This window comes from Leiobunum rupestre, chromosome 3, assembly GCF_980474605.1.
Source record: "Leiobunum rupestre chromosome 3, qqLeiRupe1.1.hap1, whole genome shotgun sequence".
In the NCBI taxonomy this organism is placed as follows: Eukaryota; Metazoa; Arthropoda; class Arachnida; order Opiliones; family Sclerosomatidae; genus Leiobunum; species Leiobunum rupestre.
In genome coordinates this window covers 60,061,852-60,077,277 of record NC_143386.1, presented here as the reverse complement: position 1 = coordinate 60,077,277, position 15,426 = coordinate 60,061,852, and the positions used below count along the sequence as shown (strand labels likewise).

Genomic DNA, 15,426 nt, shown 5'->3' with positions numbered 1-15,426 from the left:
TTAAAACAGGGCTGCCATGATCTTTGTAAGGTAGAAGCGGATGTTATGACGAATGACGGTGGTTGAGGTAATTACGTCACGGCGTTACTATAATTCAATTTTTAAATGGGGAAATATTAGTAAGAAAAAAAACATTACAAGCCCTTTCAAGCTCATACTTCACATTAGTGGCAGATAATAAATTTAACCCAACTCTAATCTCATAATATTTCACATAGATCATTTTAGTTAGCGGATTAAATTTCCGGCGGGGGCCGAAAAAGCTCCGCCTTTCGTAGTGGTCGTAGGTAACATTGACATCGAGTATATTTTCGCTTTCCAAGCTTATTTTTCACTATTACAAGTTTTCCACGCTCGTTTTCGAGAGGTCTACAAACTACAAGAATCACTTTAAATTAGCATAGATATTTATTTGAAATTTCAGCTAAAAGGAAGGCAGACTTTTTCAAAAAGGTTACAAAAGTTTTTTAAGTTTAATGGCGTTTTCAAATTTCAAGACTCAAAAGTCCATTGCTATACTTAAACGAAGAAATTTTCATTTATTTCCAGTGATTCATTATTTTTAAGTTTAAAGTCTTTTTTAAATATACAAGAAGTACATATTTTAATTAATGAAACATGTGAATCAGCAGGCTATGGGCATTATCATATGTAACATAATTACTCATAAGTATGCCTCTGTATAATATTTCCATTGAAAAAAATTCAATGAGACCTTGTTTCACGCGGAACATACATTGAGCGGACCCAAAAATGCAAAAAAGCTTATAATCCTTGCGCTATTGAAAAGGTTACCGTGGAAATGAAATCACGTGATCGCGAGGCACGAGCTAAACTTGGCATGGGAAAGCCAGAAACGCGCGAGGAATTTTCACTAACTTCCGTTTCCCATCAGTAAAGTTGATGACGCGTATTTCGTCACGGAGTTGTAAGTGACGTAATTTACGTCATATCCCGTGAACAAGGTTTCATTATCGAAAATGCTTTTATGGCATACTTATGAGTGATTATGTTACATATGGCATTATTAATGTACCTGAATTTTTTCGCCTCATGTCATAAACATACATCGCATCCCAACTAAATATTTGCATAATTTATTAATGCAACTAAAAAATAAAATGAATAAATTACGTTGCTTAGATATAGTAACTTATTTATAAACCATAAAATGTTTTAGGAATTTCGCTAGACATTTTTTCCGAAATGTAATTTGAAAAATCAGTCGCATAAAGGGATACTTGTCTAGTTTTGTTACGAAAATTATAAATTTAAATATTTACCTTAAAATGATTAATTCTGTAATAAAGAATACTATTTGTTACGCTCTTAATGATAATGTATTATCGATATGATTAATTGGAGGATTTGATGGCTAAGGAGATAACTTCAGAAAAAGGGTTAAACGGAGTTACTATGTTGGGACTCTAAGGAAACCATAGTAACCCCGGTGTTGTCCGGGTGAAGCGGGTATCGACTTTACCCCTCTCCAAGTTCCCAGAGAGGCAAAACCCGTCGCTCTTGGTCATCTCGGAAAGTTTCGAGAGAAACCGTGGAAAACCTGTGTCTTCTCCTCTCAGGTACTTCTCCGTTTGCCCAATTCCGGAGAAAACCCAGAAAAGGGGGAGGCTCCGGCCCCTCACTCTCGGATCCGTATAAATAGGGCCCCTAGCCCGAGGAAGGGTCGCAAACCAATTTCGACTTCTAATAGTTCTCATCTTCCAAAACAGTTCTTCTTCAAAGTGTTACCGTGTGGATTAACTCAGTCATTACTACCGCAATGAAATCTCTGGTAAGGAAGCATTCAATTTGATAAATGGGCGATCTTTAGTAAATGATGGTCTCGACCTTGAAAAGGGTCATCTTGACCTTCCAATTTTTAAATTATATTAAAATCTTAAAAATAGCTGCTATGAACAAGTTGGGTGGTGAAGTGGTTGGTACTTTCACCTCGCAGCTAGAGGAGCTTGTGGCACTAGGTTAAAACTCCTGCCTTGAATTTGCAACCTATTTCCCCACTGATTAAGGTTTTACCCTGGTTTCTTCGGTGTCCCTTTCCGTAAGAACTTGATGAGGTTAACGTTAATAGTAAGCGTATAGGGGACTATTGGCTAGCGTTCCACCACCCTCCTACGCATTGTAAACGGACCTCCTTAATTAAAGGCATTAAAAGTCGCTTGATGACTTGGGTCTAAGGTGGTGCCTTGGGTATTAGCCTAGCTGTTTATTATTATTAAAGGACGGTATTTTAAATTGTAAATTTGGGCTTTGTTTAATTTCTAGTGTCTAGCTGTTGTCCTTTTGTCCGCCTTGGCATGTGGCGAGGCCATCTTCTTCGGCGACATGGCACTCGGCAAGACCATCCCCATTCCCCAAGTGTACTTCAATAAGGGCCTCGGACTAGGCGCCAATGGACTCTCTTTGGACAAACACATCGGTTTGGACTTTGGACAAGGTTTCAACGTCGGGCTCAACTTGGCCAAGACTCTGGGACCCGGCGGAGTCGGTCTGCGCTTCGGCAAGAACCTCAACTTGGGTTTCCTCAACCTCGGCTTCAACAAGTACATCGCCTTCCCCTTTGCCCTCAACAAAGGACTCGGAATCGAAAAGGGTGTCCACCTTTTATAAACGCTCCCTGACACCTCATCATTTCATTTTCCTCATTTTACCATGTCATCAAAAATGTACAAATTGTTTTATGTTTTTATCAATAAAATACTTATTCCTCGTTTAAGAAAGTTCATTTCTTGCATGCTTAGTACCTTACGTCTATAATGATTTTTCCTCAAGTGTGTAAGATAATAAAAACATAAGCAATATAATAATAAAAAGTATGACCATAAGTATATAATATTATTACATAAGTTTGTCACTTTGGTGGGTATTTTACTGAGAGTGAGAGTTAGTAACCGAGTTACGTCATCAAAAGAAGCAAATCTACCGCTAGCAAGGCGCTGTCAAAGCTGGATACGTGTGGCGCGTTAGCAAGCGGACGCAAAACGGTGATGAACACCGTAATGCAGTCTGGTTTGTGAATAGCTCTCAGTAAAACTTTTGCACGTGAAGAATAGGAAGTGTCACACTTATGAAAGAATATTATACACCTATGGTATGACACATCATGTTCTTCTAACGAAAATTTCTTACTTTTCCATTTTTCGACACTGACACTCACTCAGCACCGATTTGGTATTCTTGTTTATATGTAGCTAGTATGTCGTCTGCTTTCGGATAGCTGATACGGCTGATAAGGCGTAATAAGTCGTTAGATGACTTGGGCCTAAGGTGGTGCCTTGGGTATTAGTCTAGCTGATTATTATTATTATTATTATAAAGTCCCACCGGTTTTATTTTTTTATAATTATTTTATTATTATTATGCAATTTCTCTGTGCTACGCTGGTCCCTACAGCAGTCGAAACGGCATAAACGCACTCTCGCCAGCTGAATTTTCTCACATAGGTAGCTTTTAGTTCTTTGATGAAAAAGAGATGGCGATGGAGTCTAACGCGACGCGTGCTACGAGCTATTCCAATCTCACTTCAATCTTTATTGCTAAAGTCGAACCTTAGAGTAAATGTATGTGTGGCTGTACAGCGTAGTTAGAGAAACCTCCGCTACTCTCATCGCCACTACTATCTAATGGAACACTTTGGCTTAATCGCCTGGTCCCCTGGTTGGAGTCCCGGGGAGTGATGGGAGACATGCAGAATGGGTTTCGCCCTCGTCGATCACTTGCGGATAATGTGTTCGTCCTAACCAACCTCATAGAGACCGCGAAGTTGGAAAACCGAGAGATGTATGTTGCGTTCCTCGACCTCAAAGCCGCTTATGATAGTATCCAGTACCCGGTGCTCTGGGACGCAATGCGACGAGTGAGCATTCCGGAGACGGTCATAGACCACTTCCAGGCCATTTACAACGAGGCGACTGTATTTCTACAATGGGAGGATGTCACCACCAAAGCGATCTCAGTTAGGGTTGGGGTCAAACAAGGATGCCCCCTATCGCCCCTTCTGTTTGCACTGGTCCTGGAAGAGCTGGAAGACCGTCTACGTAGTACTGGGGTGGGTTTCCACCTGCGATGGCCATCGGCAGATAGGTCAGACAGGACAATACCGGGATCTTTCTTTGCCGACGATATCGACCTCATCGCCGACTCAGCGAAAGATCTCCAGGTGCTACTCGATACGGCTGAGACGTTCGCCAAAGGAAAAGCAATGCGATTCTGCCCCGCTAAGTCGGTAATAATGAACTTTACACCAAAAGCCCTTCTACCGGAAGATCTCCCGGCAACGGTGTTCTACCTAGATGGCCAGGCGCTCCCGGAGGTAGACGAGACGAAATACCTGGGGGTAATAGTATCCACCCGCGAGGACTACCTCGACGCTACGAATGCGGCCCGTATTACGAAGGCGAATAGGTTGAAAGGTTCAATCTCCTCGACGAGTCGTGCGTCTTACGACAGATACGAGGTGGGCCGCGCCCTGTGGAAGTCCGTCGCCGTCCCCGCCCTGACGTTTGCCACGGAAAGTTTGTGTCTAAATGCCACAACTTGGAAGATCCTCGAGCGAAGGCAAAGGGAAGTTGGCAAGGTGTCCCTGGGAGGCAACGCCATCACGGCTAACGCGGCCATAGAAGGGGAGATTGGCTGGTCCACTTTCGAGGCACGGGAAGCCCGAGCGAAGATGAATATCGATAGGCCCGCCCACCGAACGCAATGGAGCCGCCGCACAAATCGCCTCTACAGGAAGTTCGCGGTCCGGGCGAACCTGGGAACCTGCCCCACCACAAAACTGTGGTGACAACAGGTATGGCGGGACGTCGCAGCCACAAACGAATCGCGCTGGAAAAAAGAGGTCAGTAGCAAGAACAGCCTTCGGGACTACGCCTTAAAGCAAAAGCCAGCCAAAGAAGCCATATATGACAACAGCCGAGGAAGCTGCCTACTGTTCCAGGCACGCACCGGTGCCCTCCCAACGGCAGCCAGGGAGTTCGAGATCCTTGGGAACGCACCAACATGCAAACTCTGCGCTGCCCCGTCAGAAACCGTGGCTCACATCTTGGAAGAGTGCCCGGCGTTAACCCCGGAGCGACTTTTAATACGCGAGTCCGAGCAAATGCCTATGGTAGTAGCCCCATCATCCCCGTATTATCTCCGATGGCTTGGACTAACTGAAGACAAACAAAAAACAGAGACGACGGAGGCCACCAAACACCTCTTGGACAGGTGGTGGTCGCTCCGCAAACCTACAAAAAGACCAACGTGGTGACACACACCATGTCCCCCCACTGCGCCCCTTATCCGAAAGTTTAAGTGAGCCTCCCTGATTTAAAAGGGACCAAATTCGGAGTGGAAAAGTGAACTGAACTGAACTGAACTGAACTGAAATTGAAAGAAAATAAGTAGTCCCGAACTCGACGCTAACACCAATTTTGATTTTTGAGCTTGCGAGAGTGCGTTTAACACAATCAATTTAATAGGATCCAATAATCCCCTGGCGCGAAAGACGGTGGCAGAAACACGTCACCGGAAGACGTCAGTTTTAGGGAGCCAATGAGATACTCAGCGGATTGGAAATTTTTTAGGAGAAAATTCCACTCATAAGGAGACGACCCGAGGTGATAATCACCGATTTTGTTCAAACTCGGGTATAATGTACACCTCTATGTAACTTGAAAAACCTGCAATGGAAAAGTTGCGATGGGCTTACGTTTTGCCATGGCAACCGAAAACGTTTTTGACAACATCGTTTGGGAATCTGAAGGATTTTAAGGGTCCCCCCCCCCCCCCCGTGAAACTTTTTAAGAAATATAACAAAAATTGAAATTTCATCGAGTTTAAATACATTTTTGGTCAATTTGATCAAAATGAGTAAAAAATTACCAAATTGAGTAAAAATGGAAATCATTTAAAAATATTTACCATCTTACGTAAAACAGCAATATTTTTCCAAATTGATCAAAAAAATAAAATTTTTATCAAAATTTATATAATTTTATAAAAACAGATTAAGCTTGATTTTTTATTGAAAATTGGGTAAAAATGGATAAATTTAATTTATTTGATCAAATCTTGACCTATTTTGATATTTTGATCAATGTGATAAAAATTAGTTAAAGTAATTCAGAATGAGTTAAATGAATAAATATAAGAGAAAATGAATAAAAATGGCTGTATAATTGGCTAAATATTTTAAATGTTTGGTAATTAAAATTATTTATAAAAAATTATAAAATTTTAAATTTTTTATTATTTTGATTAAAATTGATCAAAAAGGTAAAAATTAAGAAAATGATATAATTTTCGGACAAATATCTAATTTTATTTAAGACAAATTTAATTTAAAACATTTATAAAATAGGTTAAACATGATCAAATTTTATCAAAATTGATAAAAATTTATTAAATTAGAATAATTACCTAATATTGAGTAAAAATATTTTTTATTTTAATATATTTGATCAAATCATAACGAACTTTGTTGAATTTCATCAAAATGGGTAAAATTTAATCAAAAAGTTATAAAATGAGAAAATGAAATGGGTAAAAAGTGCTGTAATAGTTAAAAATTTCTCAAACTTCATTTAAATTTGGTTTTGTTTTTCAAAAATGATAAAATCGACCAAATTTCACCAACTTAATAACTGTTTGTATAGTGCTTTTTGAAATAATGGAAACTTTTTACCTCTAAACAGAACGCCGTGTTTTTGCTAAGCTTTAATATGTTAAAAAAGCTACCTGGTTAAAAGTTAACACTTTTTGCATACCGTACTGGTGAAAAGTTTCCATTATTTCAACAAGCGATCGAAAACTATCGCTACGCCCCCTTTGGTTCGCCATTGAGACCTAGATAGGTAGCGGCTAAAACAGACGCTATTAGTTTTTCCTCATCGTTATTCGTATATTTAACTTTATAAATACTGATACTTGCATATTAATATAGTTTTTGCATCATTTGATTATATTTTGGTAATTTTATTAAAGAAAAAACGTTCTTGTGAATTTTTAATGTGTCTGTAGCAGACGCTAGATCTTAGGCGCAACGGCTTCGTGTAGTTTAAATTTTGGTAACAAGTATCGCCGCCTACCGACAGTTTTGTTGACGGTTATTAAGACAGATTGAGCAAACGTCCACCATTTACGATGTACAGAAACAGGGTTGTCAGATTCATATGATTTTGTTTTAAATACACCGAAAATGGCCCACTTTAGTTTTCCCGCCAAAATGTTAAAGCAGTAAATTAATATAATAATAATCAGCTAGGCTAACACCCATGCACCACCTTAGCAGTGTTGCCGCTAGATATTATCTGGATGTACCTTCAAAGAATACGGAATCGGAATTTTCATACTTTTGCTATAAAAAACAGGGTGCCACCTACATCTGTATATTTTTAATACCAACAAGTTTTAATAGATGGCGCTTAACTTTATTTTGCTCAGAAAGGTCTATTGAAATGTGGTACAACCAAATTTCAGTTTTGGAAGAACCACCAATAGCAAAATTACCAAATCTAAATCTTAAAAACGTACCAAAATCCTCTAAAAACCCAAAAGTACCTATGTAAAATTGCACCAATTATGGCAACACTGCACGAAGTTGTACCGAAAAAAAGTAAAATTGTACCAATTATGGCAACACTGCACCTTAGGCCATAATCAGCACCACCTTAGGCCCAAGTCATCAAGTGACTTTTAAAGCCATTAATTCAGGTGGCGGGGTTACAATGCGTAGGAGGAGTGGTTCATGCCACGCGAGCCAACAGCTACCTACTATTACCTTTAACCTCAAGTTTTTGAAGCGTAGTATCGACTAGCAGAAATTATTGACGGGGTAAATTCATTTAAACCCATGAAGCAATTCGCGAGGTTTTATAGGTTCACGGGAAAGACTCACGTTCGGCCTAACTGAGATTTTTTGCGTCAACGGTCGCCATTCCCCAATTTTAGCATTTAGAAAAATGTATATAGGAATAACGAACCCAGCTAACTTGGGATCGTACTTGTAGGCAACGAAAGGAATCAAAATTTAGGAAACTTATCTTTGTATTAAGACCATTTCGAAATTTTAAACACAAAAGACCTAGACGGACAATGTAGTTTTTTTTACTATCACACAAATCGGACATGAAGAATATAGGTTTCAAAAATAAGACTTGAATTTGCATAAAAGTGAACTGTTTTTATTGAACGAGAGCGAACAAATTTAAATAAGTTTTGTAATTAATTTACAGTGATGTAAAAAATTATTAGGGTCGGAACTATACATTTAGAAAGCGTCTCAGAGTTTAATTATTTAGTCTGTAATTTAGAAGGGGGTAGGGGAAAACGTGAAAATGAATCGCTTACGACTGATGAAAATGAGGTTAAGATTGTTTAACCGAGGGTGATTCCTTTGTCGAGTCCGAGGGACTTTCCGATGGCCAGAGGGATGTCGATGTTCTTGCTGGTGCGGATGTTGGCGAAACCCAATCCGAGGTCCTTGCCGAGACGCAGGTTGACTCCGCCGGGTCCGACGGTCTTGCCTAGGTTGAGTCCGAGTCCCTTGCCGCCGCCGAAGTCCAAACCGAGACCCTTGTCCAAGGAGAGTCCGCCGGCGCCCAAGCCGATGCCCTTGTTGAGGGAGACCTGAGGCATGGGGATCTCGATGCCCTTGCTGATTCCTTTGCCGAGGCCGAGACCGGATCCAAGACCAAGACCAGATCCAAGACCAAGACCAAGACCAGATCCAAGACCGACACCGGGGTATCCGTATCCGTAAGCGGGTCCTCCGAATCCTTTGTTGAATCCGATGTTCTTGCCGATGCTAATTCCTTTGCCGTGGCCGAGACCAAGACCAGATCCAAGACCAAGACCAGCTCCGGGGTATCCGTATCCAAGACCAGATCCAAGACCAACTCCGGGGTATCCGTATCCGTAAGCGGGTCCTCCGAATCCTTTGTTGAATCCGATGGTCTTGCCGATGCCGAGTCCTTTGCCGAGACCAAGGGAGAATTGAGCGCTGCTCATGGCGACAGCGGCCAACAAAATAATGGCGAACTGTAAAATACATTGAAAAGAAAAGGTTAAAATGGAGAAAGTTAAAATTTAACAAACTTCAGCGATTCTATTTTGAATGTTCTAAGTCTAAAATCCAAAAAAGGTTAACTATCGCAAAAGCAAGCGTAAAATGGACAGATTATCGTTGGAGTTTGTAGAACTTTCACTTCGAAAAAGTTCCTGAACATCCAAGTCTATTTCTGAAGAAACCTAACTTTCTAAGCTGGCTAAAAACGATTCAAAGAGTTCTTACCAAAGAGTTCATGGTTGCTGGTTGAAAGGCGGATGAGATGAGAACGGGAGAAGATTCAGGGCTGATTGTGATTTCCAAACGGAAAGGGACCCCTTTTTATACCGAAATCCCTCCGCGCGCTGGAAGCCAAGGGGCTCTTGCACCTCGTGACGTCCCTTCTCCGGGACATTCCCCATTGGTCGCTGTAGCCCCGGGTGGAGCTCGTTTTCGGGGTTATTTCCCCGATTTCTATCTGTGGAGAAAGATGACTACGGATAAAGACACACCAGGGGGGGGGGGTTTCACTTCTCCCCGGTCTAAAAACGAGATTGGGCAAAATGCTCGACTCTCAAAGCAAACGTGACGTTAATAAATTGCATTTTATCGATACTTTACATTTTGATGCTTTCTTTATCAGCGGATAAATTATACAAATGAAATATATTTAGTACCTTATTAAAATCTGAGTGTCTTAGTGCTATTTAATCTCCGTATAAACCATTTTGAAAAACCAGCAAAGTTGCTTTTGCATTAGTCAAAGTTAACTCAACTTTTCATATTTTAGGATTTAAGTAATGGTGGTTTATCAGCTTTGAACAGAAATCTATAACATAAGACACGAGGTAACCAAATCGGTTACAGATTTGAGACTTCAAAATAATTAACTTAAATACAATTTAACATGTTTAAATGTTATAGTAAATTATGCTAAATCATCTTCAAACTTTTTCACTAAATTTAGATAAATCCACTTCAAACTTTTTATTCAATTGAGTTAAATCAGATTCAAAATGGTTTTCTAAATTACATTGAAATCAGCCTCAAAACGTTTAACTTAATTACAGTGAAATTAGACTTAAACTAAATTATATTTAATATCGTAAGTAAAATTATAAACATAAGTATACCACTCAAAAACACGTTTAGGTCTTTAATTCAAAAATAGCTTTCAACGAAGTGAATGCCTTACAATTACTCATCTTAATATTACTAAAAAACTATTTTAATGCAATATAGAAAATTATTGGTTACAGCATAAATATCATAATAAGCATAAGTATGATACTATATAATTTCCATAAAAGATAGTGTATCACGGAGTTGTTACATAAACTCAACCTACCCTCTTCGGTGGCACAATTACTGCTAGGTTAGTGGGATATTGATAACTTATAATCAATAACAAATTTATTAGAATAATTTATCATTATTTTGCTAAAGTAAATTTAATTTTTATATTTTTCAAATTGACACTTTCAAAGAGTAGTAACAGCTCTGCAATACTTTCCATGGTCAGCGGCGAAATAATAACCATATAAATCAGCTAGGCTAATAGCCAAGGCACCATCTTAGGCCCAAGTCATCTAGAAAACCAACTATCAATAAAGAAACCAGTGGCGTAGCCAGGGGGGGGCACAGGGGGCACATGTCACCCCCCCCCTGAAACGTATGGTCGTACGTACAAATTCGATGGCGTGGCCCCCCGAAATAAAATCCTGGTTACGCCACTGAAAGAAACTAGGGTAAACAGAATAGGAAGTGTCTTACTTATGCCGATTGTGTTACTTATGCCAATTGTGTTACTTATGCCAATTGTGTTACTTATGCCAATAGAAATAATTGCCACAATGTAAAAACAAATTTAATAGATTTTAAAGAGCCCTTCTGCTATTAAAAAATTCCAAGTATTTATTTCACCACTTATCAATGTAATCCAATTAGCGTTTATCGAAGTATTTTAATTTTAGCGAGAAATCCACCCGATAAAAAACACTGAAGTTGAATCAAGATTGTATTTATTTCTACTTGAGGAGAATAACTATAATTCAGAGACCATTTTTAGCGTTGCACCCAATCCCCCACATGCTCTAACACAGCCCTGGATTAACCATTAGGCAAAAAAAGCAATTGCTTAGGGCATCAAGAAATATAGAAATTAGTGGCACCATCGAAATTTTATCCATTAGGAAAAACTAAAAAATGTGATAATGATACAATGGAACTAAAACTAAATGAAAAAATAACTATATCAGTATAAATATATAATATTTATAATAATATACTCCTTTGAAGCGTCTACTGACATCGGCGATTCGCCAAAACGATTACCTCCATAAATATATTGAATACCGCAGGCCTGGTGGCGGGAACAAAAAGGCTACATGAAGTGTTTTGACTAAACTAAATATACTAAAGTCACGTATTTTAGTAAAATTTGTATTTATTAAAACTCACAGTTCAGTAAATACATTTAACTCGGAAAACATTTTCAAATAATGGTAGTCTGGCATCATCTATTATACTTTAGTATAGCCAAAACATTTCGTGTTACCATTTTGTTATCGCCACCAGTTTTGCGGTATCCAATATATTTATAGAGGTACTGAGTTAGTCGTTTTGGCGAATTGCCGATGTCACCTGTAGACGCTTCGCCTTATTTCAGTGGCGGTTTTACCATAAAATTTAATTTAAAAAATACAAAAATTTATCCTACAAAATGTATCTCATACAAGCTAAAAAATTAAGTTACGGAGTAAAATATAAATAAAATATAAATGCATCTGTATTAGTATTATCCAAGATTCCAATTAAGAATTTTGTTTTCCTGAGTCCGGCGTCTACTAACTAATGAGGGGGGAGTCACCAAAATTCTTAAATTGCTTAGGGCAGATATTGGGGACTTGGGGTTAATCCCGCCCTGCTCTAACAGTAAGCTTCGCTCCCTTGGAAAAACCGAAATCAGTCCGGAATCCAGTGATGGGCAACGCTTCTCTCATTGTGAGCGCTTTGGTTATTATGAGCGAAATTAAGTGGCAAAATGTTTTTTAAAAGTGCGCGAAACGAAAATGAGAGGATCACTAATTTCAACGCTCAAAAAGAGCGAAAAGAGAGGAGCGCCGATTTTACCACTCAAAAAGATCGAAATGAGAGGAGCGCTTATTTTACCTCTCAAAAAAGAGTGAAAAGAGAGGATTTCTTATTTTACCGCTCAGACAGAGCGAAAAGAGAGGAGCGCCGATTTTACCACTCAAAAAAGATCGAAATGAGAGGAGCGCTAATTTTACCTCTCAAAAAAAAGAGTGAAAAGAGAGGAGGGCTTATTTTACCGCTCAAAAAAGAACGAAAAGAGAGGAGCGCTTATTTTACCGCTCAAAATAGATCAAAATGAGAGGAGCGCTTATTTTACCTCTCAAAAAAAGAGTGAAAAGAGAGGAGGGCTTATTTTACCGCTCAAAAAAGAACGAAAAGAGAGGAGCGCTTATTTTACCGCTCAAAATAGATCGAAATGAGAGGAGCGCTTATTTTACCGCTCAAAATAGATCGAAATGAGAGGAGCGCTTATTTTACCGCTTAAAAATGCGTGAGCGTGAGTGGATAATAGGCTAGCGAGTGCGAGCGGTGAGTGAGCTAAGCGGCTCTTTAACGAAAATGCCCAAATCCGCTCGGTATCTTATGGTTGCCTTAAACTGAGTCAGTTTTAACTCACGTTTTCCGACGCGATGGAAGCTAACGCCGGTGACGTCGGCTAAGTTAAGCTACTACCCAAGAAACCTCAACTTACTCATAAATAAATAAATGCATTTTGGGTCGAGTATAGGACGCTAAACGTTCTACGTCACACGACGTCACCCATGGTTTTTCCTATTGAAAAACAAATTCTACCCAACAAAGCTACGGAGTGTTAGTTCCTTTATCAAAAGTGACATAATTACCAAAAGTGTGTCATTCGGACCTATTTCATAATGAATGTTACGAGCGAAATACAAGTTGGGAGGGGAGAGGGGAAAGTATGCCTATGGGAGGGAAGGAAGTTAAAACCAATAAATAACGCCTCGTAGTGAGGAACGGAGGAACTAAGTAGCTCTGGCCAAAGTTAGTGTATTTTTTTATTTTTCGTCGTTCTGTGGAGACGCTATCGCCATCTATCTACGATATAATACCATAGACTAAAAAAATCCAGAAAGGCGACAATAAATAGTCTTTTATGTGGTCGATCTCGAGTCGAGCATTCATTAAACCTTTAGCATACGAAAGTACAGGGATTGTCACACTTTTGGTAATTATGTCACTTTTGCTTTTATTATAATAGATATCTAGGATACAAATCCATTATAACCTTTCATTGTATTTCTTTGTGTTTTTCATTATTAAGTAATATCAGCATTAACGGGTTTTTTACAATTGTGTACCTTTAAGTAGTATTTTTTGATCTAATGAACACTGACGCCAATAAAAACCATTCTTGAAACAAAATCTTTTAAAAATGTTGAATTAAAACTTCACTTTCTACTGTTTATTGATCATGATATTGACTGTACATTTTCAAATTCTATTTCTGAAGTAAATATACTCAACCAAATTGTCAAAAAATTAATGAATAAATCGTACTAATAATTAATCGCAATAATTAGCTTAAAATATAACTTGAAGAAATTTTTCGAAAAAAGTCAGATGGCGCTAGTGGATACTTTTCTATATTTTCCAAAAGTGAAAAATGTATAACAAGGCTTATGGGAACTCTAATATTAACAGATTAATTATATTCATTTTAATTTTAAAATTTTCTTATGAATAAATTTTGATGAAATTTCATTTTAAAAAATCAAATATTTATTAATGAATTGAAACGGTACAATCAATATTTTAAAGTAAAACAATATTTGACCAAAATTAAATATTCAGAAAATATGACCAATGGCCTAAAACTCTAAATATTAAAAGAATATTATAAAATACGAAATATAATGTTTTGAAGGTGAAAACATTATTATTAAATTAAGGTATAAAATAATATCTTAAACAGCCAAAAAAGATGTAAAGTGTCAATAGTAGTTAAATGATTTTGTATTTTATAATTTTATAAATAAAATGTTTTCTATGTAAAATATTTTTAAATTCGTATCAACATTGTGAAATATATCATAAGCAATTTTTAACCAAAATTTAATTTAAAAAAAATCATTAGAATTGCTATACAATATGAAAAATTATTTTTTGAAAACTTTCTTCTGAAGAAAATAAATTTAATTAATTCACTTGATATTTGAAAGGTAAACTAGAAATCTAAGGAAAAACTAACTCTAATTACTATGACAAATATTTAAAAGAAATCAAATATTTATTCATGAATTGAAACGGTACAATCAACATTTTGAAATATATTCAAAGCAATTTTGGTAAAAAATTGAAAATTCAAAAAGTATTAAGAGTTGAAACAAAATATGGAAAGATATGTTTTGAATAAAATAAATGGAATTAATGATTTTAATATCGGAAAGGCAACCGTAAAACTACAATACCGAAATTCAAAAGAACGTGTTAATAACGCGCAGCCGGCATTCCAAAGTATTTCTGGACGCGGAATCTGAGGGGACCCATGTTGAAATTGAAAGCTTTTCGGGAACCATATCCTTTCTTGTAGTACTTGTCGTAGTAATTGGTCCCCAGGTTCTTGGTCTGACCGGTGCTGGCAACGATATTCTTTCTGAAGTAGACCTTGGGAACGGACGCCGACTTCCCGAAGAGGAACGAGGGTCGAACGTTGAAGTCGCCGATGGTTCGTTTGAATTCGTTGGGCCAGTTGCCATTGGCGCGTGATCCTTGGTACGTCATCGTTTTGAAGAACGGCTCGATTTTGGGTCCGTATTGAACTTGGTGATTTTGGAATCTGATGCCCAGTCTGTTGGCTATTTCTCGGCCCATCCCGATCAGGTCCAAGCCCATTTGCAACGGGTTCATGTTGTCGATGCCGGCTACGAAAAATCCGTCTGCTACGCCGTAGATTGAAATCAGGCTCACCAAAACGGCGCACTGCAAAAATTTAAATATCATATTTAATTCTTAGTCGTAGCGTAAACTGCGTAATTTAAAGATATCTGTTTAAACTGTGCATTAAATAAAACCATGTTTATTTAGGCAAACTCTAAAAGTGTATTTTCATATTTTTTCTCAAAACTAGACGAAAATATTAATATCTTAATTTAAAAATATCGATATTTATATAAACTGGGCATTACAAAAATTTAAACATATTTATTATTTGCCCAAAAATTAAAAATTTCAAAAACATTTCTTTGATAAATAATTAATTAATGTAAATTCTGCCCCCTGATTTAATTAAAGGGCCGCGATTGCCTGACTGTGCTAAGGTA

General features: G+C 37.9%; 1 protein-coding gene and 1 long non-coding RNA gene across 2 annotated transcripts in view; one reads left to right on the top strand and one right to left on the bottom strand.

Annotated features, from left to right (window-relative positions):
* The window catches only part of LOC149953498 (uncharacterized), an 87,096-nt gene that overhangs the window by 41,817 nt on the left and 29,853 nt on the right, over positions 1-15,426 (top strand). The window lies entirely within an intron of this gene.
* On the bottom strand, positions 8,380-9,500 carry LOC149953501 (uncharacterized). The gene is made up of 2 exons (XM_090169823.1): positions 9,296-9,500; positions 8,380-9,042 (listed from the first exon to the last, which is right to left on the bottom strand). The coding sequence occupies exons 1-2, from the start codon at positions 9,305-9,307 to the stop codon at positions 8,380-8,382; spliced, it is 675 nt and encodes a 224-aa protein (XP_090025949.1). The 5' UTR covers positions 9,308-9,500.